This window comes from Brienomyrus brachyistius, chromosome 17 (assembly GCF_023856365.1).
Source record: "Brienomyrus brachyistius isolate T26 chromosome 17, BBRACH_0.4, whole genome shotgun sequence".
Classification (NCBI taxonomy): domain Eukaryota; kingdom Metazoa; phylum Chordata; class Actinopteri; order Osteoglossiformes; family Mormyridae; genus Brienomyrus; species Brienomyrus brachyistius.
The window spans coordinates 11,652,200-11,662,929 of NC_064549.1; the positions used below are offsets into that span (position 1 = coordinate 11,652,200).

Below are 10,730 nucleotides of genomic sequence, written 5' to 3' on the forward strand. Positions count from 1 at the left end.
TGTTTTACAAAATAATTTTTTGTAATATTTGTATTCATAAATAAAAGTACGTGTCTCCTTTCTCCCTGTTTTGATTGTGTTACACGGAGTTAGCAAAGGATGTTAATCAGCAGGCCCATGAGAAAGGCAAAGAGATGAAAAATTCCCTTGGTTTGGTAAATAATATATATATAAAAAAAACTTCCGTGATATTTGGCATCACTTGGTTTCACTACAGATAATATAAATAAAGGCGCGCAGTGTTCCAAAAGAGGGGCGTAATGTATAAAGCACAAGACTAACATCCCGAAGGGCCAGAGGAGTACTGTTCATGTCGAAATAATTCTACAAATCACCTGCTGCTCAAATAAAGTAAAAAAAAAACCCTCCCAATTTATATTCAGCCGATTAAATGCTTTTCCTGACGTCGTATAGGTAAGCTGGGGGGCATTTTGACTGCCTCGTGTGAATGTTATGGGTCACTGAAATTACTGTAAACCAATTAAGCCCTCACTCAGTATCGACCAAGCGAGTCGCTGGGATGTTTCCGGCAGGGATCAGATTTCATCGTGGGACTTTGCTGGAAATCATATGTATTTTAAGTCAGTTAAAACGTACGACCCTTATTGTTGTTCTAACTTGCGGAACAACTGAATCAGTATAACAATAAACTGACATTGGATTTAATGGCTGCAATTATGTGTTCAATCGAATGTAAGCCAAAGTCCAAAGTAAATGCGGTTTTATTGCAGGAACCTGTATTAACAAACCTGCTCGTCGGGCTTTACGACACCTCGGCGGTCTGCGCGCGCACACCTGTCCCGGAGCGCACCTGTGCACGCGCGCAGTACGAGAAATGAGGAGTGTGAAATGTGGCAGGGCTCCTCCCCGAGTCAGGCAATTCCATACTGCCATGCTCAAATTTATTAACTATCTACACGGCTCCGAGCTGGTTGCCTCCTTTCAAAAACTATGTGGACTGTGCGCTGTGGAGGACGAGGATCCGACGTGTCAAGGGCCGCTTCTGACCCTAGAATACCCGGTGTCAGAGCCGGGCAACAGGTTTACGTCGACCCGAAAGCGCTGTGATAATGGGCAACTAAATGGAGAATTGACGAAATCAGGGCGGCATGACAACAATTCAAATTATAAATACAAAACAAGTAAATACAATGGCGTTGTAAGTATAACTTTTAATTTTACAATCATGTAAAGTTCCGCGAAAAAGTCTAAGGTGTATTGCGTTGGCGGGGGGAAGATGAGTTTGAATTAGGAAATAACTTGAGACTCGGCGAAGTATTTTCCAGCTTGCTTTTCTTGTTTCGCCAGTTGTCGTAGGTGTAGTTGTAAAGAATGCCATGTCAGGCTGCTAATCTACCATCTGAGAGTCCTACCGAGTGTCTGAGTTTGAACCATTACAAACATGCCGCTCACGTGTTGTCCTTTCAGAACGTCACAAAAGGGGCTAAATAGGGGCAGACAGGCGAAGACAGCGTTACAGGAATCTAACATTTCCACATTTTTATGCACTGCTATTTACACTTTTATTTAATGTGTTTTAATATGTGGTATCTATCCCTAATGTTGAAGCAAGCTGCTGTTGTAAGGGTCCTGTGAGAATCTGCAAGATGCTATGACATCATCACTCACTGACCGGTGGTGGGGTCTTCTGGGTGCCTTCCCAGAGTAGAGATTCCCGGTGCGGTTTTGTGCCACTGTCTTGCTTCAGTTCAGCTGAGCTTAATTACAGAAATGATGGTGTGTGGTTAGTTTACTTGGGATCACAGCTGACCCCTGGCTTTACACTGCCCCCTTCAGGCCTCGCAGGACCCGCTGCCTCAGTACCAGGTGGGAAGCCGCCTGCTGCACTGCCTTTTCCTGCTGTCTGCCGAGTTGGGCCACGAGCTCTTCTACATTTCCTTTCTTCCCTGCATTCACTGGAATCTGGACCCCTTTCTGTGCCGACGGATGGTCACTATGTGGGCGGTAAGTTTCACTCCCCAACCTCAGTACTGTTAACTCTTGAATCAACTTGCTGATCAACTTATGAAAATTGCGGCCCCTTCCCCATGGTATTGCCTGAATATGCTCCTGCAAATACATTCGTAGTATATGTTCTGGATCCGAGCAAGACTCTTGACACCAGCCGACTCCTTTGTCCAGAGGAAGTGACGTTGAGTTTGCTACCCTTGAATGACCAGCGGAGGATGGCGACCGACTTCCTCCTCTTCCATACTTCAGTCACCCCCAGGGGCAAATTACAGGCTCTGTCAGGGTTCTCTGTCTTATTTTATTTATCTCTAAAAACTGCCCATCCCACAGTACAGCAACAAGGGCCCGAGTCATCATGTCACATGAATGGAGCTGGCCTGTGGATAAAACGGCCCTTTAGTGGAGTCACATGTGACAGGAAGGAGTGTCAATCATATGAACCATCCTATTGTTTTTCAGACCAGGCAGATGTGTCTCTCTTAAGTAGTTGGGGGGGTTGAGTTTGGTTGTGTGATGAGTAGTGCGGCTGTGTGACATCATTGGGGCCCCCGCTTGTGGACGTGACACACGGCGCTGACACACCTTAATTTAAAGGCTACTAGATTCCATGGTCCCCAGTGCTGAGGGGGCTGGCGGATACCTGAGTCTTGCCCCCCCTCCCCATCCTCTCACTGAGTTGTCCCAGGTTCTTGGCCCTGACAAGAGGCGCGTGGGACTCGCGGGCCCGCAGTGGACCTTCCATGGTGCCGTCTGTCTGTACACAGGCATCCGGCCTGATTTTCTGGATTTGTAAAGGTTCTTAAATGGGGATGACTGTGCTTGTCGTGCGACTGCGCTGCTCTGCAAGCGCCGGTACCCCGCAGAAACAGCCTGGGCTCTTTAGCGAGGAGCCAGGGACGAGCGCCGGGACAATGTCGGCCCTTCTTTACTGTCACAATGGATGCCAGTGTTTACCAGCAGTGCAGGCCGAGGTGAGAGCGCTGGCTGTCTGTGCTCACTGCCTGCGGCCTGGATCTCTGGGCTGGGGGGCCTTGCGGTTCAGCCTCTGTTTGTTTCTGCTCCCCAAAACACTGGGACACATGCAGTGACCCCCCCCTACTGTGGGTACCTTACATTTTAAGAGGCTCACCCAGGGGCAGAGGGGTCCTGTCCTGACCCGATTGGGGGGGGCAGTGGACCGAAAAGTGAAGCCTTGCTATGTCATGTGACACACATGCAGTCATTGGGTGGAAATAAAAACATTCAATTGGTATCTTTAAAAAGGATGGCTTGTGTTCTGTGAATAGAAAAGTGTGTGTGTGTGTGTGTGTGTGTGTGTGTGTGTGTGTGTGTGTGTGTGTGTGTGTGTGAATACATTACCGTGCAAAAGTCTTAGGCAAAGATAATGTGAAAAGCTATTTATCTGAGTAGTAGAGCAGTAAGTGTATATTATCAAAAAAAAACAAAACACACAATTTAACATTAGAATATAAGACATTTCCACAGTAGTTTATGTGTGCATGTATGTATGTATGTGTATATCAGAAACGTGCATCTCCATCCACAGTGCGAGTGTGTGCGTGTGTGTGTGTGTGTGTGTGTGTGTGTGCAGTCTTACATTGAGCTGTGTCTCACTGAGTTACGTCCGATGGCATTTACGCTGAGGTCCGTAGTAAATAAGGTAAACTGAGAGACGGAGAGATGCTTGACAGCGGATGCAGTAGGTGTATCGCTTAGTGTGACAGATGCAGAGAACTGGCAGCACTGCCAGCTGTATAACAATCCAACGACCATATCAAACTTGCAATACAGTATGGATACGGTAATGTGTATGTGATGGATAACTACAATATCGAGATGCCCAAACTGACTTGCAGTGGACGTAGTCTTAAATGTATCTGCAAGACTATATGTGTCTATGTATATATGTATAAGTATGTGTTGTCACTGTTTTCCTGTTGGTGCACCCTACTTGGTATATAGACATGTTCTTCCCTCATCAGAAGCAGACCCTTGCATCTAGCGCAGCCTTACTGTGCATCAGTGTTATTTTTGACAGCATATTTTGATATAGTATAGTCTTAGTCCTTTGACAAAAATGCGACTTAGTCTTGGTCATACTTTAGTCATCAGCTTTTTTGTCTTGGTCAAGTTTAAGGCAATGAAAATTACAGGATATTTTGTACACTAAATCTACAGTACATTCAGTCAAACAAAACTAAAAAGTTTTGTGATAGTCTAACACATGCATGTACACACTCCATGCGTGCACAGATTTGTCTACCTCTATCCACTCTAGATCCCTGAAGGAAACATCTGTAAAGCTGTCATTATAAGGTTTGAACATACGATTTTTAAAGACAAATTTAACTGTTGTAATATGAAACACTGTAATTCTTTGCAGTTCTAAAATGGCTTTATATATACTTAATTTATCAGTAAATAACACATAATTAAGTCCAAGATTTTGACTTGGGCAAAATACTTGTGTATTATCATTCATATTATTAAAAGTAACACAAATAAAGTCAGAAAGCGCGAGTGTCACACCAGATGCGTGAGAGTTGGCAGCCCTGGATCATGTGGAATCAAAACCAGGAGCTTGGAACCATATGAACGGGATCAACGTTAATGTCAGGACTGGGGAGCACTTTCATACAACGACTAACGAGGGAGTAAACAGAGAGGCAGCTGGAGTGAATCACAGAAGGGCAGGAACAAGAGGTACGACAAAGGCGTAATAGAATCAGAATCACGTTGGCCGATGTAGCGGACCGGGGGGTGGAACAGGATTAAGCCTGACGTGATGAGTTCCTGATGGTGCCCAAGCTAGTTTTATCCAATTATAATCGTTCATGCAAGTTTTTAAAATTGCACCACTGTATTCATACTCCTATATTTGTTGGTGTACCATGTCGTGTGTAATGAGGATCTGCAAAGAGCTTCACATCGCTCTAGTTGTCTGTCTGTAACATCTTGTTTATTTTTCATCAACAATGATTTTAGAAATAGTCATCTTACTTTTCATCATTAAAGGTGCCTTTTCATTTAGTTTTTGTTCCATTTTCATCACAGAAAAAAATATCATTGAATATTTTTCATCTTAATTTTTAGCAACAACATTAACACTGCTGTGCATTCCTGCCTCCCCTCCCCAGTTTGCCCAGGGCTGTCAAGAGGCCTCCAAGAGCCATCCAGGGTTCAGGGGCCTGAGTTAGCCGGGGGCTGGGGATTCACAGGCCCGTCACTGTTACCCCCGGCGACGGGGAGCGTCTCCCATAAACATGTGAAACAGTGGCAGCCTGTTGTTCTGGAAATGGGCAGCTGTTTAACACCAATGCAGGGAGCTATATAACCGCGTGTCTGTGCCCCCACCCCCCCCCCCCCCCCCCCCCCGAAAAAAAATGTGTGACTTGGGATTTATTGCGCAGTAACTCGCCAAACAATGACATGTAGTCATATGACCCGGGCAGCTGACCTTTCTCACTTTGCATGGGGGTACCCCGAGGGGAGGCTGGCCAGGCCCCCGTACCGCGTCTTACCGTGGGGTCCGGCCAGAGGGCCTGTGGCGGGTCACTGCCCGCTGCACTTTCCCGTCTGTTCTCTGGGTCTCTGGCCAGTGTCCAGTCAGGCCAGCTGGGGGGCGATAAGCAAAGCCAGTGAGGTGTGACACGTGACTGTGAAAATGTTCCGGAAACATTGTGTTTCTCTCGACGGTGCACTATTCTCTGGCTGCGTTTTTGGTTCATTGCCAGTGCTCGCCTCAGAAAGTCTGTCCATCTCTCTCTCTCTCTCTCTCCCTCCCTCCCACCCTCCCTTTCCTATTTTCCTCTTTCTTCCTCCTTCTCTCTCTCTCCCTCACACTCCCTTTTTCTCTCCTTCCTCCTCCTTCTCTTTCTCTCTCCTTTCCTTTTTTCTCTCCCTCTTCCTTCTCGTATTTCTCTCTCTCTCCCTCACACTCCCCTTTTCTCTCTCTCCCTCTCGCTTTTTCTCTCCCTCTCTCCATCCCTTCCCCCCTCTTTTTGACATGCTTGTCAGTCTTGCCCATCTTACACCGTGGTTCATGAATAGACTTGCACACTAGTCATAGTGTAACTGGTTTCTTTTTTAACAGCTACCAAATTAAACTTATCCCTCCTCTTCCCAGAGGTGCATGATGTCTGCCGCTGCTCGCCTGCTGGTGATATGGGTTATCCCGGGCCCCTTCCTGTCCCTCATCTCTTGTGTACCATAAATTAAACACCACAGACGGTGGCCCCTCTGACAGAGGCCGGGAAACGATTCCCACTGAGCCACCGATAGACACGCATCTCTTACTCATCACTTGCCACCCGCGTGCTCGGTCATGCCATCCCCGCTCTCTCTCTTCCTGTTTTTCTTAATGACAATGACAAGTTTTCTGAACATTAATTCAGAATAAAGGGAGGCCTGGTATTCATTACCGCAGGAAACCTTTCGTTGTGTGGATTTGTCTTTTAATTATGGAAGCTAAATCATGTGGAAAATGCTGGGAGGTAAATGGTTAGTGTCATGCCTACTTTCTCCTCTTCCTTCCTCATTCTCACCCCCACCCTGCCCGTTAGATTGTCATGTACATTGGTCAGGTGATGAAGGACAAGCTGAAGATGCCACGCCCTCTGTCGCCCCCGGTGGTGAAGCTGGAGACGCGCGTCAACGCCGAGTACGGCATGCCCTCCACCCACGCCATGGCTGCCACCTCCATTTCCTTCACCTTTCTGTTGAGCGCCTCCACTAGGCTGCAGGTGAGTGAGACACGCACTGTCTTGTCACCGCTGCTATGCCCCGTCTTTCCCCAGCCTATCGCCACCATTGCTATGCCCCGTTTTTGCCCGGAGTGTCTCACCGCCTCTGTGCCCCATCTTTGCCCAGCCTGTTCCTCCACCACTGTGCCCCATTCCTACACCTTTATTCTCTGAGGTCTATCTTGAGCTAACAGGGAGTAATCATCTCCACCAGGAGACCCCGACTTCCTACTGGGGAGTAAGCAGGACCTGGCTGTCATTCAGCAGGGGCCATGAGAAGCCCCCCCCCCCCCGGCCCCCTCCTGCTGTTTGTTCCTGAGATGGACCCCCGCACTCCATTACTGTCACTCATCCGTCACGCGCGGAAAGTTCCCAGCCCATCCCTCACAGCTCATGTTAGAAACTTATTTGTACAAATTAAAAGTTTTTTTTTAGGAAAATAATCAGCCCGGGCCAAGTGGAAACTGCCGCAGATCTGGTTATAAGGAGAGCCCCCAGAAGGTGCCATGGAGTGCATAGCCACATCCTGAACCGGCTCTGACTGGCTGGCTGGGCATCTTGGGGTGAAAGGGCGCGACAGTCAATCACAGGGCTGTCTGCGGGGTCATCCTGCCCCCCTGTCCCTTTGTGCTACCCCCGCCTCTCCCCCTTTTGATTTGCCCCCGATCATTAACTTCCACTCGGCAGTGGTGGGGGAGGAAAGCATTAGGTTTAAGGCACTGCCTTTGAGATATGGGAAGATGCAGAGGGAGAAAAGGCAAGATGGATGGGGGGGGGGGGGGATGAAATGCAGGCACTCGTACGTCAAACTGCGTGAATGGTACTGGCAGTGGGTGGGGGGGGGTGGGTGTTCCCAGATGGAGGGGAGGAAGGAGTTAACACTGACAGCATGTCTGAGTCTTTGGGATTCATTATTATTGTGTACATTCTTATTATTATCGTCATATTTATTTATTTATAATGTCTCCCATTCTGGCTGTGTGTGGAGTGTGACATCATGGCAGAATCTCCTGCATTCTTCTCCAGTGTGAGATTTAGTGCATGTCTGTCTGCACTGCAGAGTACGGATAAGTCTGGCATCTGTCTGTCTGTACTGTGTGTTTATGCTGGGTGTTCATTCCCTACACACTGTATGTATATTAGATGAGTCCCTGTGACCCCCCCCCCCTTTTCCTCTCAACCCCCTGCAGTTCCCGTTTGGGGCCGGCCTCCTGCTGGCTGTCACGCTCTCCACGCTGGTGGGCCTCAGCCGCCTTTACACTGGGATGCATTCTGCGCTGGTGCGTCAGCCTACACGCCTCATCCCTCACACACACACGGGGCCCTCTTACACTCGGGGCCCTCTTACACTCGGGGCCCTCTTACACTCGGGGCCCTCTTACACTCGGGGCCCTCTTACACTCGGGGCCCTCTTACACACGGGGCCCTCATACATGCACATGGGTGGGCCTCATACATGCGAGGCACACAGGGCCCTCACACACACACACAGGGCCCTCACACACACACACAGGGCCCTCACACACACACACAGGGCCCACACACACACACACGGGGCCCTCACACACACACACGGGGCCCTCACACACACACACGGGGCCCTCACACACGCACGGGGCCCTCACACACGCACGGGGCCCTCACACACACGCACGGGGCCCTCACACACACGCACAGGGCCCTCTCACACACACACGGGGCCCTCACACACACACGGGGCCCTCACACATATGAGGCCCTCATACACATAAGGCACTTTTTGTAGCTTCAGCCTCCACGTGTCCGTATGCTGATCAGACCACCTTCCTCCCCTCTCTGTTTCAGGATGTGATTTGTGGGATGCTGATTTCGGCTGCCCTTCTGACCTTGACCTATCCTCTGTGGGATGCATTCGACCACCTGCAGCTAACAAGCCCCCTATCCCCCATCGTGGCATTGGTATTGTCGCTTTTTCTGTGCTACAGCTACCCCGAGCTGGACCATTACAGCACGACGCGGGGGGACACCACCATCATTGTGTCTGTGGCTGCAGGGTGCTCCATGGGATACTGGGTGAACAAGCAGCTGGGGCAGACGTATGAGCCCGATGGGGGATTCCCCCTACCCCTGCCGGCCCTGACCGGACCGGCCCTGGCCCGCGGCTGCGCCCGTTTCCTCTTGGGCCTGGGCGTCCTCGTGGGGATGAGGGGCGTGATGAAAGCCGTCAGCCTATGGCTGATCTGCTCCTGGCACAAGGTTCCCCTGCATGACCTGAACGCCAGGAGGGAGAAGAAGATCGAGGTTCCATACAAGTTCAGCACGTATATCACCATCGGGCTTCTGAACACCATCTTCATGAACAGGCTCTTCGTGACTTTGAATCTACTTTGATGCCCATCAGGGCAAGTTGCCTTGCATCTGCAGGAACGTGTGTTTTCAGGTACACTTGCAACAAAGCCTCCTCTCATATGGGGTTAAGACTCTTTCCAGGTGTTTCGTTATGCGTGTACGGTATTCCGTGCATGTAGATTTACAGTTATGTGTTGTATGTACAGGGAACAGGGCTGTTGATTACTGCTGCCCAGTTAGGCTGAAGATTAACGAAAGGAGGAAATGAACATTTGCTTGTTTACCCACATTCAGTCCGATAAAGCCGGGACACTTTAGGCCACATCAGGACGAGTTCATTTTGGGGACTAACGGTTTAGGGACCTTCTCTGCGCTCGGTTGTTGACGTTTCCTGCTTCTGAGCTCGGCTGAAACTTGTACATCTAGCAACTTCTGTCAGACCTGCTTTTGTTAAAATTTTCTTCTAGTTTCACCGAAATCTTGTCACTCTGCCTTTTGCCGGCAGTGGCTTCTCTGTGGTTTCCTGCGTTTACTGTTTGATGAAGCAGACAGATGTTACAGCCTTTTTCACTGCCGTGTTGTATGTTTAAGGTGGTCGATTAGCTTTCCTGGAAGGTTCACCTTTTATGGTGGGGGAAGCTTTAAATAAATATTTTTATATCGTCTCATATTTCAGCAGCTGGTGTTTCTTGCGGTACAGAGCAAACATTTACTCAGTCATCCTTTCCGTTATAGGGCTCCGATACTCGCCACACGTCAAAGGTGCAAACCAAAGTGAAAAGTGGTACCTTCGACTACACAGTGTAGATTTAGTGTCTCAGCAAAAAGAAGAGCAAATACTGAGCTGGTGGGTAAATCTCTGTCTCCCCCCACCCAGAGGCAAACATGGGGAAGAGGGTTATCAAATCCACTTAACTCTTGCAAGACATAAGTAGCAGGGAGGACCAGAATACATTTGAGAATATTTTGCATGGAGTTTGTTCCGAAACGAGCCTTTCAGGTCTCGTCTCCCCTTAATCCAGATGGAGCTCTTGGGTGGAGTTTCCCCTTCATCCGGAAGGAGCATTTGGACGGCATCTCCCCTTAATCTGGGCGGAGTCCTTGGGCGGAGTTTCCCCTTAATCTCGATGGAGCCCTTAGATGGCGTCTCCCCTTAATCTGGGTGGAGCCCTTGGCCAGAGTTTCCCCTTAATCCGAGTGGCATCCCCCCTTAATCCTGCCTTGAATACCAGGCTCGATGCATCCTTCCTGCCTATTTCTGCTTTTGTGGTTTCAGGGGTGACCCCTACGGTCCTGCGTTAAAGCTCTTCGCTTTGAAGGGAGATGCTCTTTGAGGTGAATGAGTTGTCACCCAGTCACAGAATACAGCCAGTGTCATCGGCATGACGATAGGGTCGGTCAGTCCGGCAGGCAGACGGATCGGCGGGGAGGATGCCGTCTGGGCGTGGACTGTGTTGGGACTGCAGGGTTTAGGCTGGTTAAAGAATACCCTCCCCAATCTGAAGAGAAAAAAAACACTAAACCTTCCAAGGGCTAGGATGAGCCCAGCAAGGGGGACCTTTGATGCTGAAGAAGGATCCTTTTGTTCTCTGATCTGCTAAACCCCCCCCCCCCCAGACTAATTTAAGATGTTTAAAACCCAACTAATGCAAAAGCACTTGTGAGTGTACCAGTCTCCATAATGAAACC

The 10,730-nt window shown here is 49.1% G+C and overlaps 1 protein-coding gene across 1 annotated transcript; it reads left to right on the forward strand.

Annotated features, from left to right (window-relative positions):
* Window positions 1–807: 807 nt before the first annotated feature.
* On the forward strand, window positions 808–9,706 carry sgpp2 (sphingosine-1-phosphate phosphatase 2). Its single transcript, XM_048981712.1, has 5 exons — window positions 808–1,159; window positions 1,798–1,965; window positions 6,534–6,713; window positions 7,904–7,993; window positions 8,538–9,706. The coding sequence occupies exons 1-5, from the start codon at window positions 836–838 to the stop codon at window positions 9,081–9,083; spliced, it is 1,308 nt and encodes a 435-aa protein (XP_048837669.1). The 5' UTR covers window positions 808–835; the 3' UTR covers window positions 9,084–9,706.
* The last annotated feature ends 1,024 nt before the right edge of the window (window positions 9,707–10,730 follow it).

What these genes read in the sequence shown, in the direction of transcription:
- sgpp2 (XM_048981712.1), top strand. Translation starts at nt 836, where the DNA reads ATGAGGAGTGTGAAATGTGGCAGGGCTCCTCCCCGAGTCAGGCAATTC. An exon ending in GGATGGTCACTATGTGGGCG is followed by an intron (nt 1,966 to 6,533) that starts GTAAGTTTCACT and finishes CCTGCCCGTTAG; the next exon opens with ATTGTCATGTACATTGGTCA. An exon ending in GCGCCTCCACTAGGCTGCAG is followed by an intron (nt 6,714 to 7,903) that starts GTGAGTGAGACA and finishes AACCCCCTGCAG; the next exon opens with TTCCCGTTTGGGGCCGGCCT.